Below are 22181 nucleotides of genomic sequence, written 5' to 3'. Positions count from 1 at the left end.
GCCCTGGGTTCTCCTGTTGGCTCTGTCCATCTCACTGGTCCCTTTGGATGGCCCTGTTGGGATGTCACATTCCCGTAGACCCCATAACTGCTGCTGTGCTGAGGGATTTGCCCTCCAGCCTGGCAGCAGGAGTTCATGCTGTTGGGGAATGATTAAGTCATGAGCAGGTGGCCGTCCAGCTCAGCTGTTTGCCTTTGCAGGATGAAAGGCACAGGAATGATGTTTGCTTCCAGCCTTGTCTCAAACCTTCTCATCCCTGCCCTCCACCTCTGTATCCCACAGCACGGTGGTCCTGGGGTGCTTTCCCACGTCCCCCTCTGATGCAGCACTGTCGGCCTCTGCTGTGGGAAGGGAAGTCTGGTCTTTTTTTTGAAGATATTATTCTAATTTTGGTGCCCAGACGTCTGCTGGAAAAGGGAACATCTCCGTTCTTATCACTGGAGCTTCCTTTCGCTCGGTTCCGATTTTATCGCTGATGGTGCCTGGGGGGTTCCAAGGTTCCCTCCCAGCCCCTTCCCTCTCCCCTCGTTCTGCTGACCTTTGGAAGCTCCTCTGTGAGAGCTTTGCAGGCAAATATTGATTTATGCTGCCCTCACGGTGCAGACTGGGGGGAGCTGGTGCAGAAAAGCTCCCCAGCTATGGATGGGGTGGAGCTGCTCTGGTTAATCCACATGAAGCCCAGCTCAAACTCCCACTATTCCTGTGCAGATAGGGAGCAATGGAGGGATACTCAGAACCAAAATCCCTGTTTGCACAAACCCCTGTGTTTGGGACATTGGTTTTCCAGGGCCTCAAGAGCTTTGCTGTCTGGGAGTTTCCACCATCCTAATTTTTGCAGCGCTGGAGTTGGGTGATGACGCCCAGTGGGGCCGGCACGGGACCCCCGCGGGCTTCTCCCTGTCCCTCCCAGCAGGAATGCAGCCACATGGGGATGATGAAAGCCAGAAGGAAATGTTGAACGTGGGGAATGTGCCCTTTGTGCCAGGGCTCTCCGGCTGTGCCCGCACACGCTCGGGCGGCTGATTCACCAGCAGCAGGATGGGACTGAGAGAGCTGGAACCGAGGAGCTTGGGCAGCGTCGGGAGCTGTGACCTGCCTCGTTTCCACCTTGTTTTTTAATAGCCTGGATCAGAAGAAACGTCATCTTTGTTCTGGCTTTCCTTTCCCAAGGCTGCTGGCGCCGCGGGCAGGGTGGAGCGAGGCTCCGCGCCCCGGCGGGGCCGTGCCCGTGCTTGCCGGCAGAACGGGGTGCCCTGGCACGTGCAGGAGCACTCGGCAGCCAGGGATGTGTCTTGCTGAGCTGTCTGTCTGTCTGTCTGTCTGTCCGCAGCCGCCTTTGCTGCGGTTTGCCAGGAGGGTGTGATCCGAAGGGGAATGATCTCAGCTGCGCGCCGCAGTGGGGTATGTGCTCCATGCCTTGGCTAAGGGATAGGGACGGTGTTTGTTCCAGCCCTGTGCCACCATCCAGCCCCTGTGGAAGCCCAGACAGACTCCTCGAGCCACTCCAGAGCAGAGCTTGTCCCTGGGTGATGCTGTCTTTGATTTACCAGGGAGACCCCTGATCCAAAACCTGGGCTCTCCTTCCCCTCCTGGTGGGTTTTCAGCTGCCGCCATAAGCCACTGAGATTTGCTCCTAAAGCTCCCAGAAAGGAGGAAAAAACAACAAAAAGGGGAAAAGGTTCGCTGAGGAAGCATGGCAGGAAACCTGGCTCCTGTCCTGCAGTCACGAGTTTGTGTGTGCTCAGCACTGCTGCTGGGCAGGTCCTTTAAGTGCTGTGAGAACTGGGGTGCCTCGTGGGCAGGGTGGGGTGACCCTGGTGACCCTTTTGGGGCAGAGAAACCCTCCAGGGCGCTCCCAGCTGCTCCAGTGTCTGCTTTTTCCTGCTGCAGGCAATGCAGGGGCTTTGCTGGGCTTGGCTGGGGGTCACTGTGTGCCCACCCGGGCACGGTGGGGTGCAGCAGAGCCCCAAATCCATGCTTCACCCCGGCTCCGTGCTGCCATGTGCCAGCTCTGGCTCTGTCCGCAGCCATGCCCACTCCAGCGTTTCCACAGTGCCACCTGGCTGCCACCTCCCGGGGCTGGGACACACTGCCCTGACCAAAGCTCACCGGACCTTTTGCTGCTTTCTGCGAGGCCACAGCACCCCAGGGGATGAAGGAGCACCCCAGTGGCTTTGCCTACACCCATGCCAAGGTGCCTGCATGGCCTGAGTGGCACCAGGGACACGGGGGCTGTGCCCGGCTCCTGTGTGACGCTGCCCAACACTTCTCCGGTCATATAAGGAGATGCCGGAGCCGGGAGCTGAGCAGGGAGCTGATCTCTGTCGCCTGAGCATTACTCACTGAGGAGGCACATGGAGGGGGGAGGAACAGCCCAGGACACCCAAAGCTTGGCATGACTCAGCTCCGGGTTGGGAGCGTGGCTGGAGCAAAGGGGGGGTCAGCATCTGTGTCCCCCCACGCTGCCCCATGGGGTACCCTAAACCCGGGTGGGGCGTAGTGCTGGGGTCCCAGCCTTATGGGGGATGCAAAATGCTGCCTGAGGCACCCTCTGTGAAACGAGGGGGTGCTCTGCAAGGTGGGGACCACCCCCCCGCCGTGGGAGGGCAGGGCCTCTCCGCTCCCCAAATTCCTGAGCGGGCGGGAGATGTGTCCTCTCCCCACCCCTTTCCTTTCCGGGCAAAGCTGTCTTGCAAGGAACTAAAAATGAGCTGTTTGTGTTTTGGGTGCTCAGGGTGGTTTCCATGGCAGGGAGAGGGGGGGTGTGGAGGCTGCATCCGGGGCTGGGTGGTCCCCTGAGCCCAGCAGAGTCACCCTGAAACTCGACGTTGGCTCCTGACACCCCGGATCAGCCACCTCCTTCCTGCCCTATCACCTTCCTTTTTTTTTCCTGGGAAAAGGAAAGTGGGGTGATGGTGTTAAACTGAGCTGGATGAGTTTGAGATCACAGGAATCTCCAGGATGTCCTGATGCAGCAGAGGGATGTATTGATATAAATATACATTTATATAAATATATTCAAAAGTTGGGCGATCCTTGTGGGTCTTTTCCAAGTCAGGGCATTCTATAATTCCATAAAATTATATTTATATGTAGAAAAAGAAACAAAAGCATATATTTACACACAATTATATATATTTTAAGAATTTCTTTCACCCAACGCCTTCTCCAGCTGGAGCAGCTGGCAGCACTCAGTGCATTTTATCATCCCCTCCGTGCAGGAAACACCCAGGAAGCCCAAGAGCAGCTGAGCCCCCTTGGTTGCATCTGGAGTGAAGGGATGTGGGAGACCAGCTCCTGCTTCCTGGACCCTTTTCCACTGGCACATCCCAGCTCCATCACGTCACCATCACTCATGTGCCTTGCAGGAGGCTCTTTGCCCCTCTCAGGTTGGACCACGGGCCCATTTATGGTGGCCTCGTGTCTGCCTCGTGGTGGGTCATTCCTCCTGCAGCTTTAACAAAAAGCAGACGTCTTCAGAGGAAAACTATGCCAGGATATTTTTCATCCAGGCAGGGATGGAGCTCTGGAGAATATATTGCAACAGCGCCGAGCCCCGGGGTAATTCTGTATTTTTTATCACCATCTAGTCCCAAAAGATGTGGGGGTTGTAGGAACCCCACAGGGAACAATACAATTTTAGGATCATGAGTGGAAGGGACCTTAAAGATCATCTCATTCCATCCCCCCTGCCATGGGCTGGGACACCTTCCACCATCCCAGGGTTCTCCAAGACTCATCCAACCTGGTCTTGGAGACTTCCAGGGATCCAGGGGCAACGACAGCTTCTCTGGGCACCGTGTGCCAGGTTTTGGAATGTTTCAGTCAGTGTTTGGGTCAATCAGGTTTTGCTTGATACGGTTTTCTTGGTGTGCCTGACTAGCTGGTGGCTGTTGGTTTTGGGGATTATAAATATAATATAAATCTCTGTTTGCACCTGGATGAAGCCCTGGACCTCACGGGGTTTTCCAGATGTGGAGCAGGAGTCGTGGGATGGCATCTGGCGCCGTGCTGCATCTCCTGGTTAGTAAATCCCGAGCTGGCATTCCTGGCTCTCCCACCCAGTAAATCCTGAGCCAGGCTGATGCTCTGCAGGTCTGCTCTGTACCACCCTCACCTTCACAACTCCCCCGAGCCCCGGCACAACAACCCCTTCTTGTCTGAGCCCTTGGGGAGAAAGGGAGAGGCGAAAAACGAGCCTTTAATTCCCGACCTCTACCCAAGAGCCAGTTTCTCTCTCTGGAGCTGGCAAGGGGGGGACATGACGGGCTGTGAGATCAATCCAGGCTTTGTGGGAGCCTCCGCAGCCCGTTTGCTTGTGGTTACAACGGCAGAGGGGCCGGGCAGGCGGCAGCTGCTCTCAGTTTCCCTGGGTTTTGCCGTTCCTGGTACCGCCGGCAGCGGAAGCGTTTCCGAAAGGAACCGAAACTGAGTAACACCCAGCACGGTGCAAACCCTCGGTAAAATGAGGCTGGGCTGCAATATGTGTGATGCTGAGGGCAGGCGGGACGCCCTGCCGTGGGAAGTTCAGGAATCTCTGCTGTTAGAGCATCTTTTGGGGTGTTTCCTCATGGTGGGGTTGTTCTTAGATTATTCCCGGAGAATCCGAGGAGGGTGATGGCGATGTGCCTGTGGTCCTCAACTCCCAAACACCTGAATTTTGTCACCGTTGCTTTCGCCCGCCTGCTGGGCAGGGTTTGCTACGAGCAGACACTGCTGGCACCAGCCCAAGTAGCCCGGGAGCCCCTGGAAGTGCTGCCTCCATGTCCCTCGATCCCGGCTGCGCTTGGCATCGCTGGCTGTCTGCTGGCAGGGGACGCTGCTGATTGTCACCCGTCACGGGGAGCTGAGGTTTTGTGCCTGTCCCAAGCCCCCCAAGCGAGGACGGCGATTCCGCCACGGCAGCTGCTGCTGCTGCTATCCCCTCGGCTGCGGCTCCTTTCCAGCGGGGCTGGGAATGGATATTGAGGAGATGACGTCTCCTCCCCACCAAGCGGGGAAGGGAAGAGGAGGAGGAGGAGGGGGGATGGACCACGACGAAGTTTGGCGGCCAGAACTCGGAGGAAAGATGTTTGAGCCGGCCTGACGCTCGCTTTTCTCCCTTTACCCGCCCCCTCTTGGAGCTCCCAAATCTCCCAGTCCCAGCGGCGCTGGCTGTCCCAAGCCGTGCCAGCTCCGGGGACGCCGCAGGACACAGCCAGCTGCAGGCAGAGAAGCTCAGGCAGGAAGTTTTGGAAGTTTCTCCAACCAGCGGCTCAGCTCCCATCCCCTCACCCTCCCCGGCGATGCCGAGCTGCGGCAGGAGAAAGAAATCCAGAGCCAGGCTTGGGATAACGGGCCGGGAATAGCGAAGCGATGCCTCTTTCGGAAAGCTCCTATCTGCCACCCGCTGCCTTTGTCTTGAGCCACGTCCTGGGCATCGCCGGTGTCCTGTACTGGAGGAGCCGGAGCAGGGAAGGTAGGGGTGTTCTGGGGAGGACAGGGAGCGCTAAGATGGCCGGCATGACCAGGACACGGGTTGTTTTCCTTCCCCGGCAGCCGTGGCAGCCCCACGGACAAGGACAGACGTGGCCGTGGGGAGGAGGGAGGAGAACACGGCGATGGGGAGCCCTCAGTGGGCTCCAAACCCATGTGAGGAGGGGGAGGCAGAGGGTTGAGTGCCTAAATTTGGCCTCACCGCCCATTCCCGGCTCATGCAGGGCTGGGGGCGAGCTGGGATGAGAGGGGTCGAGGCTGCTTTTTGTCTGGCACAATTCCCACAACACGTGGCTGGGGTTGTGCCCCCGTGGCTCCCACCCCTGGCCGTGACAGCGGTGTCTCTGTCAGCCCCCGGCAAGACACAGCCCTGGGAGATTCTCCTGGAGCTGGCACAGCCTCGCCGAGCAGCTGGGGCTGACCCTGCCTCAGTTTCCCAAAATAGGGCTCGCACATGACTGCCCAAGGAGGGTAAGGATTCATTACAGGGGTGTGGGATAACTCCAAGCCCCAGCTGAAAGTCTTGGTAACTCCTGCTCCGTCCCCGACCTCTTCCCCCCGGGATTTGTTTGTTTTGATTCCTCTCTGGTTCTTTCCAGCCGTGCTTGTTCTCGCCTGTGCCTCCGCATGGGGCCCTTTCCCCGCGTCCATGACCGATTCCCTCTTTTCTTTCCCTTTTTTTTTTTTCCATGCAAAAGGGGCGGGACTGCGCAGCCGGGCGGCCGCGGGCAGGCTTTTTTCCCTGGATGCTGCTTTGGGATACACTTCTTCTTTTTCTCCCTCTGAACTACTGGGAGAGGCAGGCTGAGAGGGAATTGCACAAACACGTCGTGCAGAATGCACCCTGTCACCCACTGAACCCAGCCTTGCTGCAATTCCTCCTGCTGACCTGCCCAATTAATTAATCTCCGTGGCTGGGCAGTGTTGTCCAGTGATGTTCTTGGTTCCATTTGTGGACCTCTTGGATGTTTCCCAACTGGACTGTCTCTTCTCCGTGCTGACCTGCTGCTTCCTCCTGTTTGGAGGGATGTTTCCCCCTCCAAATCCACCCCCTTTTTGAAAAAATCCTTGAGTTAGTGTTGCAAGCAGCAAGTATATTCAAAACCTGTTTTCTTTCATGGCTTTTTCCCCCGAAGAGGAGCAGGTAAAGCCCAATCCTGGAAGACCAGGATCATTTTGCAGCAGGTTTTTCTCTCTGTGAGGCTCACCCAGCTCTGCTGAGCATCTGCCCTGCTCTCCTTTGCATCACCACATCTCAGGTGTCTCCCTCATTAAATATCCGGGTGTTGGATCCTTTTCCACCGCAGGTATCTCTTGTGCATTCTTCCAGGCTGAATCAGGCTCCGTTTCCTCTCCCTGGGTGAAAGGCTCCGTAAATCCTGCCCTGTTGGCTCTGTTGTCATGATGGATTATGTCAGCTCTCAAGTTGGCAGCCAGCATGTTTGAAATACCTTGTGCTCCTCAGCCAGCCAGATTTATTTTTTTGCATATCCCCCCTCTCAAAAGTGCCAAGTTCAAAAAGACCCCTGACCGTTCTCACTCTTTGCTTGCCTTGAAGGGAAAACCCTGGGTTTCATTGCTTAAAAATTTGGAGTTTTGGCTTTTTTAAAGTAACAAACCCCTCCTTTACGTCGTGGTTGGCTCTTGTTTAATTCCACTTTCACACTGAGGGTGGGTTTGGAAATACCCTCGAGATCTCTCCGAAATCGTCCAGTGCAGTGCCCTGCCTGATGTTTCCCGTGTTCCTTGGGATTTAACAGCTGGAAAAAGTTTGGGAACCACCTCCCAACTTTATTCCAGGAGCTGGTGGGCAGCATGAACCCCCCAGGTTCCCTCCCAAGGATGGCAAAAGGCCGTCCCAGGGAGCCCCAGGTGTTGGTGGGATGGAGGGTACCAAGCCAGGGGTGGGATTAGGGATGGTGCCAGGCCAGGCACCTTTTATCCTGCTGATTCCTGACTCTGGCAGCAGCCTGAGGCAGGAAGAGACACACAGGGATGGAGTGTGACAGCGAGCAAGGACAATGATGATGGAGGGGAGATCCAGGGGAGAGCAGCAGCTCCTGGCCAGACGTGTTGGGAGCTGCTGGGGACAGGCAGGCTGCCAGGACAGAGGCTGCCGCAGGCAAACCGGGAGGGAATTGTCTGTGCAGGGCGTTGTGGTGGTGCTGGGGGGGTTCTCTGGCACCCAGCACCTGTGGGAGCCATCCCTGTGACGATGGAAAATGCCTGGGGATGCTGAGGTCCGGCAGCGTGGGGGTTTTTCTGGTTTTGGAGTGCTGGAAAGCAGCTGTGGGGCACGGTGGTTTTTCACTGTTTCCTTTCACTGAGTGAGTTTAACAACAGAAAACCCCCCAAAGCCTCACCTTCCCCTTGTGCCCCTTGAGCTGCTGTGGGGGATTTGTGCCGCAGTGGCCACGTTCCTTTGGGATCCCCATTTTTGGGGATGTGGTGAGCTGAGCTCTGACGAGCAGCGTCGGGAGGGAATTAAACCACGTGTGGTCCTGCAGAGGCTCATGGTCTCTGTTTGCTGATGATGTTCCCTGTGTCACTGTCACCAGCCTTTGCTCCATGCCCTGTGTGTGAGGGACCTGAGGCTCTGCAGTCCCTTCTCCTGCCACCAGCTTGTCTTTGGAGTGGGACAGATTTTCCTTTTCCCCATAATCTTCCCTCTGGCCCTGCCGTGCCTCTGCTGACTGTCCCTGGCTGGGGACAGGATGGTTTTTGGTGGCTGGGGCCAGCAAACCTCTGCTAAAGCAGGGAGAGGACGAGAATCGGGGGGATTGCAACAAGTTCTTTGTCAGAGTGACTCTGGAAAAGATTAGCTGGGCAGAGATAAGCTTGCAATGCCTTAATATTGTTAGTAAGCAGTAACCAGCATTATTATTAGCTCAGCTGATAGCGCGGGTCCGGGCTGGGGAGGTTTAATCTCGTTAGAGCCCGGGAACCACCCAAAGGAGGTGAGTCGGGGCAAAAAAAAAAAAACCAAAACGGAGGAAAACCCCCCAAATTTCTGCAAGGACATGGGAAGAGGGATTTCGTGGAGGAGCCTCTGGGCTGTGGGCACCTCTGGGATACAGCGCTGGAGGTGGCTGGGTACTGACTGTCCGTGTGGGACCCGGTGACATCCATCCCTCTGTCCTCCCGTGCTCCGTGCGATGCTCGGCGACTCTCTCCCACCTTCCCGAGGCATCATCCCGGCTCCTGTCACCCTCCAGGCCGGGCCAGCAGCCGGCAGAAGGGCTGCAGGGGGATTATATTTAGAAGAAGAGGAAGAGAGGCGGTGATAAGGCGTTATCTCCCCGCGTGCCAAGCGGGGCCGTGTCCCGGCTCCAGCGCTCCGGACCCAGACCATGATTTGGGCAGAAGCCGCGGGCGAGCGGGCGGGAGAGCGGAGAACAGCCCGGCATTGTCCCTCCTGGTGCAATTAACTGGAAAACAAGACGAGGGAAAAAAACAAGCCAGCGGGCAGTGCCCGGCTCTGCGGGACGAGCCGGTGTCCCCATGCCGATCGGCTTTGGGGCTGCGGCAGCTCCGCATCGCTTCTTCCCCACGCGTCCGAGGGAGCAGCGGCTCTGCCCTTCACTGCCGGGAGTTTTTCCAAGCTGCTCTGCCGACCCCAAGGAGCGGTGAAGGTTTTGCCGAGGTCGGGAGCACCCAGGAACGGGCGTGGCGGCTCCGGGGCGGCGGCGATGCCGCGGAGGAGGAACGGCCGCGGGCACCGGGGGCACCGGGGGTAGGAAGTGGTTCGGTGGGAGGAGCTGTGAGCCAGAACTCATCCGTCCACACCCTCCGAGGAACGGGAGGTGCCGCCAGAAGACCCTTCCCCAGGTGTTGGCGCTTTGCCCCAGAACCATCCCGGGCTGGGGAGATGGAGAGGCGGCTTCTCTCCGGGGAGAAGAGGCGGCTCAGCGCCTGCCTGGTGTGCCGGATGTGCTGCATCGGTTAGTACCCACCGCCCAGGGGCTTTATCCATCCCGAGTGGACAGCGGAGTTGGGAAGGGACCCGTCACTGCGGCTCTGGAGGGGGTCTGGTGAAGGAAAATCCCGAAGAACACGTGGGGGTGACACAGCTCCCCGTGGCCGGGAGGCAGCTCCTGGAAAGTCGTGCCAAAGCTGGAGCCTGGCGGGATGGGGAGTGAGGGTGGATGTGGCACAGCCTAGGGGTGGTTTTTTGGCACCTGGCTCCATGCCGTGGCCTGGGGATGGAGTGGGACACAGGGAGGTGACGCTTGTGTCGCCCTGTGCCACGTGTTTGCGGTGCTTTCGGAGGGGGAAGCCGCGGGGTGGGTGAGGAAGAGGAAGAACGTTGGGTGGTGCTTTCCAGTCTGCGTGGATGAAGACACCAGGAGGTTTTGCCGAGGGTCCCTGGGGCTGTGCAGGGACCTCCAATGAGCTCCCATCCCAGGAGAGGGTTCTGGGGCTGTCCTGGGGAGTTTGGCCTGGGAGATGCTGATTTTCTCTTTTTTTTTTTTTTTTTTTCTCGATTTTTGACTTAAAACCAAAGCAAGAGGTGCTGCTGCCTGGTAGAGCCTGATGTCAGAGATATGTTTTGCGTGAGCAGGGCTCATCCTTTCCTGAAATATCCGTGGGGTCCTCTGGGCTGGAGATGCAGTGCTCGGCGTTGTGTGCCATGGGTTGGTGCTGGGGATCTCTCTGTGCTCCAAAATGATGTTGTTAAATGCTGCTGGACACAGGGCTGGCTGCCAGGGGAGCAGAGTGGGCCCTCCTCTGCCCTATGGGACCATCTCCTTTCATCTGTTTGCCTGTGTTTTTCCTCTGATGTTATTTTTTCATGGAGCCAAAAGCCTGCTTGGAGCTCCCCCATGGCTTCTTGGCGTCACCACAAATGTCCCATCACGTCCCCCTGCCACCCCTGGGGACTGGGACCTTCTGGGGATGGCACCCACGTTGTCACCCTGTCCCAGCAGCACTCAGAGCTCCCGGTGTCCTGCCAGGGCTGAGCTGTGGGACAGAAATAAACATTAAATCCTGGCAATCCAATGAACCAAAAATACAGTGGCAGAATAAGCTGCTAATTGCACACGCTGGCAGTGCCCGGCCAGGAACCTGTTACGGGACATCTGGGGGTTTATGTAACACCCTAAAGCCTTCCAGGAGTGGGCAAAGGAGGGGGACACCCTCCTAAAATTGGGAAAACCCCCTTTTCTCTTCCTGTGGGGGAGGCTCAGAGAGGGATGAATTCCGGAGGTTCAGTCAATGCTGCCGGTTTCACCTAATCCCGGTCATCCATGCTGCTTTCCTTAAAAATCGTTATTCACACCAGAAAAAACCCCCAAAAAACCCGGTGTATTTTGTTCTGACTCACATTTCCCTGCCCAAGGGGCATGCTGGAGCTGAGTGAACGGCCCCATCCCACATCATTCCCTGAATAAGCTGCCTCTGTTCCCCGGGATCCGTGCTGGCACCGCCGGCGATCCCTCTGTCTCTTCCCGTCATTTCAAAGTCGTTTGAGTTTCTGCATGAGAACCACTGACCAAGAGCTGCCTTTGTCTCCTTTTGACAGATGAACGGGACAGAGTCCAAAAGAAAACCTTCACTAAATGGGTCAATAAACACTTGATGAAGGTAAGAGTCACGGATTTTGTTATAAAGCCCCTGAAATGACCATCACTCTGTGTGTTGCAGCTCAGGGCTGGCAGATAAATGCCTTTTTAAGGGTTTTAAATTTTTGCCAGGACTGTTTGTTTTGTGTGTTCATGGGAGTTGGAGCAGAGCAGAGTGTGCTGGAAATGTGCTGGAGCCTTTGGAGGGCACTGTAGCATCACCACACAGCCCTTTTATTTTATTACCTTTCCCTCCTGGGCACCTGATCCTTGTTTAACACGAGGCTTAAACATCCTGGAGGAAAGGAGGGGATCCTGACTCCCCTCTCACACCCCCTTGCCAGGAAAAAGGGGCATTTTTGCCCTTTAAAGGGTGCTCCAGGGTAGAAACAAGATCCAAAGTTTGTTAAGCAGGATTAAGGTGGCACACGAGGAGCCCCCTGCTTTCTTGGTTAATGCTGGGCGGGTTTTAATTAATCCTCAATTTGCCAAAAAAAAAAAAAAAAGGGAGGAAAAAAAGTGTTTTGAGCACTAGGTGTCCCAGCTGTGTTTTTCCTGCCAGTTTTGCAAAGCTCTGTGCCAAGCTTTTGGATGCTTCCTAAACCTTACAGAGGAGGGGGAAAAAACAGAGGAAAATCTTGAGGCTGCTGGGGGAAAACATCTGAGGATTCCCAAGTGGGTAAAACTCCAGGACAAGGTCTGGGTGTTCTGGGGAGGAGAGGCTGCACGTGGTGCCCATGGAAAGCTGCTCTGCTGCCAGCTGGGAGCTGTGTTTTGGGAGATGCTGTGAGGAATGTGAGAATGTTAAATTCAGCAGAAGGAGCTGCCCTTCCTGCAGCATCCCGAGGTTAACCTGGAGTACAGATGGCGCCACGGTTGGATTTTGTGTGGGAAATTGGCAGCAGCTTGTGCCAGGCCCTTTGGGAAAGGGGAAGCTGCTTTCCCTGGTGATAATTTTGGCATCACTGGTGGCTTTTCCCCTCCCCAGGTGCGCAAGCACATCAATGACCTCTATGAAGACCTGAGAGATGGCCACAACCTCATCTCCCTCCTGGAAGTGCTGTCGGGAGTGAAGCTGGTGAGTGCCCAGGGCTGGGCTGGGATTCTGGAGTCCCCCTAAACCCCCTTCATCCTCTCCCTCTGCTCCCCTTCAGCCCCAGCCATCAGCTGTCTTTTCTCACACCATGGTTTCAGTTTCAAATGTCTGTCATTTTTTGTTTTATTATTAGGAATATTATTATTATTTACTACGATATTTTTCACTGTATTTTTATTTCTTTATTTTTACTCAAACCCCCATTCCTCAGGCTGGTCTCTCACCTGATTAAGGTGCCTTGGGTAAAGCCCTCTTCCTGCCAAGTTTTACACACCTTCACCTTCCAGATGTGGCTCCATATTTAAAATCATGGATAACAGCAGAATTTGATCAAAACCTGCTTCTGTGGCAGCGTGCCCAGGAGTTTATCTCAGATGTGACACTCCTGCCTCACGCTCAGCTCCTGGGTTTGTAGCAGTCATTGGTGCAAACCTCTCCCTGCGCCTGGAGCATCGTAGAGTTCCCCCTCCTTCCTCCTCCTCCTCCTCTTCCCTCTCTGACTGACACATTCCCTCAGCTCTGGGAAGATCCCGATTTTTCGTAGCACAGCAGGAATTATTTTAGTTTCCCCCAAAAATAGGATCTGGGCAAAGATCTCCTACGTCCCTCCGTACCCTCCGGAGACGCCAAATCGGTTTTTGTGGGGGCTGAAAACTTGGATTCACTCTACTTGTGATCCAGACAAGCTTCCTGCTCTTCAGCTTCCAAAATCAGGAGGAAATTCCAGTGCTGGAGCCCGGGGCTGTGCCAGAGACCCAGCCACCTTCATTCACCCCATGCTGTTGGCTGTCTTTTTTTTTTTGTTTTATTTTGTTTCTCCTCGTGCCTGGGTGTCACATTTTGGTTTCCATCCTGTGTCCCTGCCCTGCCATCCCTCCTGCCACCGTCCCTCCCGTCCTCCTTAGCCCGTAGAACCTCAGCGGAGCCTTCGCCTGGTGACAGCACCAGCCTGGTGCCGTGTGAGCAGCGAGGAGGAGGAAGATGATGATGATGAAGAAGTAGGTCGAGCCTGACCCCCCCTCGGCCGCAGCATCTCCCTGGCAGTGCCACCAGATAATCCAGTGTCATCCCAGCAGGGTTTTTGGGGATAAAACCCACCCCGGGTGCTGTGCTGGAGCAGGGCTGTGTGGCCAGGGTTTGGATTATCTGTGTGTGTGTGTGCACTGCGGGGTCAGGCTGCAGGCAGGGCACGCCACCCACCCGGTGTGACAGCATGTGTCACCTCCACGGGGTGGGAGGGGACAGGGACGGGTCCTGCTCGGGGCCACTCTGAGGTCTGCACACCTGGCACTGCATGGACAGGCTCTGGGCATAGGCACCTTCTGGGATCCTGCATGGGAGTGAGCACAGCACAGCCCCAGGGGAGGGTCAGACCCCAAAATGTGCCCAGGTGTGTTTTTCATCCCCTCTTCTCGGGGGGGTGACAATGCCCTTGTGCGGTGTCACCTCCCTGGAGCAGTACGGGACGAGCTAGGTCACCTTCCTGATGTTCCCTTTGGCAGGGACAGATTTTCCCCTTGCAGGGACAGATTTTCCCCTTGGAAGAACAGCTCTTCCCTTGGTGGGACAGCTGGAAAAGGAAGGTGACTCGGAGCACTTGGGGTGTCCCAGCAGTTCAGAACGTGGCTCTGGGGTGTGTCCCCCCACCATGGCTCCAATTAGATGCTCTTTAAGGTCCTTTCCAACCCAAAGCTCCTGTGATTCTGTGAACATCCTGGTGATTCCTCATATTGAGGCTGGGATTTGGTTTTGGGTGTCGCTCCTCCCGCTCCTGCTGATTCAAAACCTCCCATCCCCTTTCCCTGGCCGTGGCTCAGCTGATGGATACCTCTGGAAATCCCTCAACTTCAGCAGCGATGGGCAAGGCCCAGGATGTCTCATGTGCCCCTTCTCGAGGGATTCAGAGGTACCTGGAGCCCCTGCCACGTGTGGGAAGAGCTGGAGGGGCTGGTGCTGAGGTCAGGGCTCCTCTGCCATCAGTGGGGACCCGCAGTCGGTCCTGCCTCTGTTTCCACCTGGACAAATTGGACTCTGCATCTGTTTGAATCCATCTTTTTGCTGAGCCCTTTTCCCAGCTTGTCTGGCTGTCCCTGAGCTGGGAAAGATCCCGTCCTGGCATCTCAGAGGCTGAGCCAGACCGTGGATCTCAGGATCTTCCCACCTCCATCTCCCAGCAGGGCGTTTTAACCTTTCTTCCAGCAGGACTGTGCGTAGCAATAACCTTGATTACTCCAGAGCAAGGCAGAGCAGGACGTGTGGGGGCACAGGGGGTCACAGCAGCACGCTGACAGCTCCCAGAGGGGGTTCACTGTGCATGTGGGGTGCTGCCAAGCCCAGCCCCAGCCCCAGCAGCCTGACCTAAAACTGCTGCCTTGTCTCTTGCAGCCGCGTGAGAAGGGGCGGATGCGCTTCCACCGCCTGCAGAACGTGCAGATTGCCCTGGATTTCCTGAAGCAGCGACAGGTGAGGGCTGATAAAAGCTCATCCAGCAGAGCTGGGTGGTTTTGTGGATTCTTTCTCTTGTCTGAGGCTTTGGAAGGAGTGGAGGAGGCAGCGTTGGGGCGTGCCAGTCTCTGTGGTGCTGAGTGAGGATGGCTTTTGGGGGGCTTTTCCCCGTGGGTGTTGTGCCTCTGGAAACCAGCCCTGCACACAAAAACCACTGTGAAAAAAGGGATCTGACCCCAGCTCTGAGGAGGGGCTGGCAAATGTCACTTCTGCACCCCAAAAGCCTCCCCTGGGGCTCCCTGGCAGATCCTGGCTGTGGCACACCCATGCCTTCCCACCAGTTTCTGGGGAGATCCTTGACCTCGGGGCTGCCACTGGGGGTGCCTCTGTGTGGCATCATCCCTCTGGATATCAGCATGGACATATTATCCCTCAGGTTTTGGAGGACAGGCTCTCTCTCCACCAGGCTTTTGGGAGCTGCTGGCCCCTCAGTGCCTGTGCTGCTAGCAGAGACCCGCTGAGCTCCACAGCCCCTGGGCAGATCCTGCATCCCAAAACTTGTTGGCTCTGTAGGTGGGACCCCCACAGCCCCAGGGGGGCCCGGGTGTCCTGTTCTGCCTGTTGGGTCAGGTTCTCCCCAGCGTGATGCTCCCAGATATGCCAAGGTGATGATGATGATGATGATGATAAATGGTACCAGTTCATGCTGAAGCAGAGACTTTTCTGCCTCACTGCTGGCCTGAGGGCACGGAATTAATTTGAGCACATTCCCTACTCCAGGCAGGGTGAGCTGCTTCCAGCCCCCCTCCTCCTCCTCAGTTCCTTGATAGAGACATTTTGCCAAAGGCTCTGGGGAACTTGTTTCTCCACTTGGATGAAACAGCTTTTTTCCTTTGAAGTGTGCTGGCCTTGCTGGGACGTCTTACCCCAGACACTTCTGCCAGGGAATGATCCCTGGGGTCCTGGGGAGTGCTGGGGAGAGAGGACACCCCCAGGGGAGGAGTGAGGGTGTTCCTGCCTTCATTAGAGCTTGGTTTAGAGCCCAGGAGTTAAAGCTTGGTCATCCCCTTTTCCCCCACTCTCTGTGGTCTGTAGCTGCTCAATTATGCACCAGTGCTCAGGGCTTCGGGGATGCTGCTCTGTGAGCTGAAGTAAAGCCATTAAGTGCTGGGAAAGCACTTCTGGATGGAGAGTGCTGGAAACATGGAAAAATCCTCCCCGAGCCAGGAGATGAGGTGGCATCTCTGCCTCTCTGGGAAGCACTGGGATCTTCCTGTGTGCCTGCTCCTCACCAGGGTGCCCGAGGTGGCCCTGGGGACAGGGATATGTCCGCTGCTGCTCTCCAGGTGAGAACTGATGGGAAACTTTAACCCTGTTTGCTTTTTTTTTTCCCCCAGGTGAAGCTGGTGAATATCCGCAATGATGACATCACAGATGGCAACCCCAAGCTCACCCTGGGGCTCATCTGGACCATCATCCTCCACTTCCAGGTAGGACACGGAATTTCCTTGCCGGGGGACGCGGGGCGGGCATCAGGCGCGCGTCGTCTCTCCAGGGCAGAGGGATCTGCATTTTCCAGTGTTTTCTGCATTTTCCATGGTGATGTGAGCGCATGGACGGGTCTGGAGGTTCACGGCAGTGTCATGGAGACCGCGTCGGGTGAACAGCGGCACGCAAATTTCATTTGCATGATGAAATCATTAATGACGGGCTGTGTGCCGCGGTCTCCGGGGGATGTTGGCCGTGGCTGTTTGCTCAGCTGGACTCTCTGGAGGAGAAAAGCAAATTTGGAAGGGGCCATAGGCTGTTGTCCCAAGGCACTCCTGCCCCTTTGGGTGGTCTCTGCAGCCACAGAACTTTTCACTGGGATGGAATGTGTCAGCTGGGTGACAGCACAGGGATGGGACAAGCGCCCTGACCTGGGACTGTCACCAGCAATTGTGTGCTAGAAATGCTCTTGGAAAAGCGAGTTTTGGGTCTTCCATAGCTTGAAATTTTCCAGCTGTAGCTCTGGTGGCTTCAGGGGGGTGACTTGTGGCCATCAGTGAGTTGGCATTTGGGGTTTGCTGTGCAGTGCTGCTGTCAGCAGCTCGTTGGCCGTGTGGCATCAGCTCTGTGGGATCTGCTGTATCCAGCTGCCTGCCTTATCCCTGCTGGCATCTTCCAGACGGGACCAGCGCTGCCTTTGAGGCTCTAAAGGAAGATTGCACTGGAAGATTGTGATTTCTGGAGGATGGGCAGTGCCTCGGGGAGAGGCTTTGTGGGGAGCATGGGGCTGAGCTGGGTGTGAGGCTGCTGACGAGGCTCTTCCCAGGCTTTGGCCCTGGGAAGCAGCCGGGGTCGAGCAGGCTCTGGATGCTGATGAGTCACTGTCATCTCCGGTGGGGCTGTGGCATTTGTCCCTGTTGTCCTTGTGGTCATCCAGCCCTGGTGCATCCTCTGTTGCAGGAGAGGGACATCAGGAGGTCCTCTCCTCCATGCCTGGCCGGGAGGTGACACTGCCACCCTGGCGTGGGGGACAGTGAGGGTGACACAGGAGCCAGGCTGGTGAGCCTGTGCATCCTCCTGCCGCTGCACTAACGGGATTTTTTCTGGGGTTGTAGCTCCATTGTGAACATCTTAATCTCTCGTGTCCCGGTGCTGCTGCCTGGGGGCAGGCGGCTGGGAGAGGTTTGGGGTGGGATGGTGCCGGTGTGGAGCTCAGGAACCGGCCAGTTCCAGCGTGGTGACAATGAGGGAGGTGCCCTGGGGGCTTTTCCCTGTGCCCTGGCAGCTCTTGTGGTCACTGGTTTCCCTTAGTCATCTTCTGGATTGCTCCCTGTTGAGCGTTTCCTCGTTGAATGTTTCCTGGTGGAATGTTTCCCTGCTTCCTGGGGCTGAGCTCAGTCTCCCCCCATCTTTATGCCCCTTGCTCCCCAATTTTTGTCTCGCCCCCCCACTACTTTTGGTGCATGTTCCCCTGCCCTGGTCCCTCTGAGCTGGCAGGCAGAGTTGGGATGCTCTGTGCTCCCCAAACCCCTGCCCTGGGTGGACACAGGAGCCACAGGAGAGAGGCAGGGCTGGGATGGGCACATCGTGCTCCCGTTCCTGTCGGACCGTGGCTCCCTGAAGTGATGCTGAGTCCCCAGGGCACCTGGAGCTGCCCCTCTGTGCCCCAAACTGGGTGAGCCCGGCAGCAGCGTGAGCCCCTGAGTTGTGCTTTTTGGGGCTCCCAGAATTAAGAATTAAGGAGCAAACCTCCCGAACTGGAGAGAAGCAGCCCTGCGGAGCTGGCTGGCGAGCATGCAGAGTCACTCTGACTCCTCCCTGCTTTTTCCTTTTCCTTTTTTTTTTTTTTTTCCCATTTCTCTCCCACCCCTTCCTTTATTCTACCTTTGCCAACCTTCCTTAGGTTTTGTGTTTTATCCCCGTCTTCCCCACCCTCTCCCACTCCCCTCCTCGCTCCGCTGCCTGATTCCTGCTCCCTGTTTGTGTTGGCAAGGGCCGTGCTCCAATTACCTCATATTTGGAGAGAAGGACGCCGCAGCCAATCCCCGCTCCCTCTGCTTTTAGGTCAAGTGATTTCTGAACTGCAGTGAGATGCTTTGAATTTGTCTTCTCGCAGCGCCCAGGCTGTAAGATGGCTGTCTGGAGCGGCGGCGGTGGCGGCAGGGCTGGCGGGAGGGGACAGCGACGAGGGGCAGTCGGCGGAACGCCGCGCGCCGGGCGTTGGAGCCGATGAAGCCCGGCTTGGGATTTATTCGGGAGCCGGCCACTCGCTCAGCTGCCTTCCTGCCGGCACCGAGCGGGAGGAGATGGGGAATTCGCTGGGCTGCGTTAAAGAGCAGAAGGAAAAAGCTGTGGGGAAGGCGCCGCTGTCTCCCAAAAAAAGGGTCCGCTTCAAACGGAGGCGGAGAGGGAAGAGGAGAGCGATGCCGGAGGCAGCCCCGCAGGAGGAGCCGCCGGCGCTGGAGGTGGCCGAGGATGAGGAGGCGCCCAAGTCGAAGGCAGCCCCTCGGCGGGAGGAAGGAGAGGAGCCCTCCGGCAGCCGGCCCCGCGGCGGGGACCCCGATCCGGCGGCGCTGCGCCCCGGGATCATCGTGCAGGTGAAGGAGCGCTTCCAAGGGGAGGTGCAGAAAGCGCGCCTGGTGCTGGAGCCGCAGCGGCCGGGTGTGGCGGGAGCATCCCGGGAGGAAGGCACCACCGTCATCGCTCGCCTGCTGGAGAACCCGGCCGAGAAGGACTGCGAGAAGGCGGTGAGCCGCCTGGTCGAGCTGCAGAGGAGCGGCAGCTGCAGGGCCGTGCTGCTGCCCCTCCGCACAGGGACCGATGGCCGTGCGGCAGAGGGGACGCTCCTGTCCCCGAGCAGCGCCGCGTCCGGAGGGGAGGCAGCGCCCAGGAGGGAGCCGGAGGCCGGCGGCTCCCTGGATGCCTGGGGGAAAGGAGGAGGCAGCGACCATCCCAGCTCCAGCGCCGCATGGACGTGCTCCTCCTCCGCGGCAGAGCCGGGCACCGTGTCCGAGCTGTCCACGCCGTCCCCCATGGTGGATCAGCTGGAAAACCCCAGCGTGGGGAGAAGCTCAGGGTTGCCATCGTCTGGGGCTGGGGATGGAGACGGTCACGGGCTGCCGGCTTCCCGCAGCCCGTCCTCCTTCAGCGGCAGCGTGGCCCGGAGCTCCTCGGGGTACGGCAGCGACCGGCCGGCCAAGGGCACAGCAGCTGGTGGGACCACGGTGTCACCCTCTGATGGTGGCCTCAGGCTCGCTGTGGAGGGCCGGGCTCGCAGGGGGAGCTCGGGGACAGCCGGAGCAATGGTCAGTGTGTGTGTGTGTGTGTGCCCTCGCCCCCTTTCTGCAGCGGGGTGGGGGACCCGAATCCCACCCCTGGGTCAGTGGACCCCAAATGGTGGTGGCTCCTGGGCACGGTCATTTTGGTGAGGGGCAGCCTGGTGCTGAGCATGGGTGGCAGGATGATGGAGCAGAAACCTTCTGAAGTCTCTCCAGCATCTCCACTGGGAAAGTGTTTCTTGGGGACCAACCTGTCCTGTACCCTGCTGGGAGTGACAGTGTCTGGACCCAGTGGGTGAGGCTGGTGGTGCTGTCACCAGTGGCACTTGTGCCCTCAGGGCTGCTGGCTCAGATGTCCCTGCTGCCCAGGCAGGACGAATGGCAGCAGGATGATCATGGAGATGTGGTGTCTCTGCCTGCTCCGAGGGGTCTCCGGGAGGAACAGGAGGGGTTGATGCTGTGTTTTGGAGCCTGTTGCTGTCTGGTGGTCACACTTTTGGGGTGACAGTGTGGACAAAGGTGCCCTTGTGTCTGGTCAAGCTGTGAATGCCCCAGGACAAGCGTGTGGTTTGAGGAGCTGTGGTCCTGATACCTTTGCCATGTTGGGACCAATGTCACGGCCACCATGTGGCCTTCAGCATCCTGCCACCAGTTGCTTGATGCATGAAGCCGATTTTGGAGGGGTTTGGCCCAAAGTCCTGCGAGTTTCCACTCTCTTTTCTTGCTGGTGCCTCCCTAAATCTTTGTCCTGTCACAGACACGCGAAGAAAGGAGGGTGGAGCTGGTGCCGCACCCTGCACCTCCATAAGCACATCTCTAGGAGAGTTTCCTTCAAGGATGCTCTCAGGGAAGAGGCCCAGTGGTTGGAGAACCCCAGTGTTGTGTCAGGGATTAAAAATAAAGGATTTATCAGAGCTGGGTGCTGTGAGATGCTCCTGGATGTGCGCCACTGCGGGTGGGGCACAGCTGGTGGGTGGGTTCACAGAAAGGTGAACTCATTCTGCCCTTAATTAAGAGCCAATTAATAAAGGGGTGCTGAGCAGAGGGAGGTTTGTGGGTCCTCCCCTGCTCCCTGCAGGCGTGGAGGGTCCCATCCTGCATCCTGCTGCTCACCCTGCTCATCATCCCGTCCATCCCAGCTCTGCCACCAGGTGCTGGCTCCCGATATCCCTGAGGAAAGCCAGCCCCGGGGCTGGAGGAGTTAAAGGCAGCTCTGGCAGTGTGGTAGCAGCTGACAAAGAGCAGTTTTATGTGTGATGAGCGTATCAGGCTGGAGAGGGAGGTGAGCTGCAGCATACCAATTACACCGGCAGCATCCGCCCCGCCGGCGGGAGAGACGGATAATCCCGCAGGTCCCCCTGTCTCCTGCCTGCAAAGGGATGTCTGACAGCTGGGACCTGAGCGGTGCCAGCACCCAGCTGGGTGTGTTTTGGGGAGGGAAAAACCAACTGGGTGTTTTCAGGGCTGTGGGTAGGGGCTGGGTGCTGGCACACCTTCTCCCCGCGGCGCCGGGAGGAGGAATCCGAGGAGCAAACAGCCTGCCTTGCCTTTCCTCGGGCACCTCGGAAAATCCGAGTGGCTCCCATCCTCCCCTTTGTCCTCTCCTTAATTAAGGGGAGGTAATTGTACTAAGTGGGGAGCTGGAGAGGGGAGGGTGAGGAGGAAGCCGTGCCAATCAGGAATATGCTGGCATGCGGGGACACGTGCGTGGCGTCACGTGCCAGTCTGGGATTCGCAGCCAGTCCTGTCTGAGGGGTCTGTGACTGTCGCTGTCTTTTGTTGGGAATTGGGTCACAGCACCCCCTGGCACCAGCACCCCCTGGCACCGATGAGGCAGAGGGGGAATGTCACATCTTTCTCCCAATCCTTCTCTTTTCCCCTGCCGTGGAGCTGCTCCATGGCTGGAGGTCAGGGAGAAATCTCCTCTCCAAGTGTTTTCCCCTCTTCTTTAAGTCGGTGTTTTTTTACAGCAGCGTGCTCCAGGTGGAGCTCCCCTGCCACAGCTGCAGCCCCAACAAGAAATATTGGTGGTGGTCCCTTTTCATTGCCCACCCTGGCTGCTGCTGGGTGGGAGAAACAGTTCCTGTGGGAACCTTGGGTGTCTGAGGGTGCTGGGGCACCTCGTGGTGGGTGCTGGGCAGGGACAGTGAGGGGACAGGAGGATGTTTGGAGCAGGGAAAGGCAGGAAAGGACCTGCCTGGAGCCTCCTCTCTCCAGGACATTGTGTTCCCAGTGAGGTGTGTCCCTGTCTGGTGGGGACAGGGATGGTGCAGAGGGAGAGGCTCTGGTGCTTGCTGGGAGCTGAGGTTTGGTGTTGTCAGCTCGTGTCTCAGCTGGGCTGGGCTCTGCCTGGTGAAATGGGGTTGGAAAATGTCTGGCTCTGGATCTGCAGCCTTCCCAAATCCCTCAGCCATCCCCTCTGCCCCGTGGTGACCACGAGTTTCCTCCTGCCCTTTCTGGTAGCCAGGCCTGGGGCAAGTTCATAGAAACTGGATGTGCCTGATGGAGTTCTCCCTGCTCCTGCATCCTCCCATGGCTGTGCTGCTTCCTTCCAGATCTCCGACATCTACATCAGTGGGGAGCTGGGGGATATGTCAGCCAAGGAGAAGCTCCTGCTGTGGACACAGAAGGTGACAGCAGGTTACATCGGGGTGAAGTGCACCAACTTCTCCTCCTGCTGGAGCGATGGCAAAATGTTCAACGCCCTCATCCACAGATACAGGTAGGCTGGAAGCAGGAATGGGGAGTGTCATGAGGGTGGGAGGAGGGATGAAGATCTCCTAGGGATCCTTGCTCACCACTGTGGTCAGTGATGGGCTGGAGTGTTTGGAGATG

At 57.4% G+C, this 22181-nt stretch overlaps 1 protein-coding gene across 12 annotated transcripts in view; it reads left to right on the top strand.

Annotated features, from left to right (window-relative positions):
• The window catches only part of LOC136371211 (microtubule-actin cross-linking factor 1-like), a 136276-nt gene that overhangs the window by 20413 nt on the left and 93682 nt on the right, over positions 1–22181 (top strand). For 5 of the 12 annotated variants that reach the window (XM_066335139.1, XM_066335141.1, XM_066335134.1 and 2 more), the window contains exons 2-6: positions 11000–11061; positions 12028–12117; positions 14521–14598; positions 15978–16070; positions 21902–22068. In XM_066335139.1, coding sequence (XP_066191236.1) covers positions 11000–11061; positions 12028–12117; positions 14521–14598; positions 15978–16070; positions 21902–22068 — 490 coding nt within the window. Of the gene's footprint in view, positions 1–5340; positions 5459–9328; positions 9417–10999; positions 11062–12027; positions 12118–14520; positions 14599–15977; positions 16071–18359; positions 19374–21901; positions 22069–22181 lie in introns of those variants that run through there. The other 7 variants (XM_066335129.1, XM_066335132.1, XM_066335130.1 and 4 more) reach the window with 3 other exon arrangements.

Source organism: Sylvia atricapilla, chromosome 24 (genome assembly GCF_009819655.1).
Source record: "Sylvia atricapilla isolate bSylAtr1 chromosome 24, bSylAtr1.pri, whole genome shotgun sequence".
In the NCBI taxonomy this organism is placed as follows: Eukaryota; Metazoa; Chordata; class Aves; order Passeriformes; family Sylviidae; genus Sylvia; species Sylvia atricapilla.
This window is presented reverse-complemented; position numbering and strand designations above follow the sequence as displayed.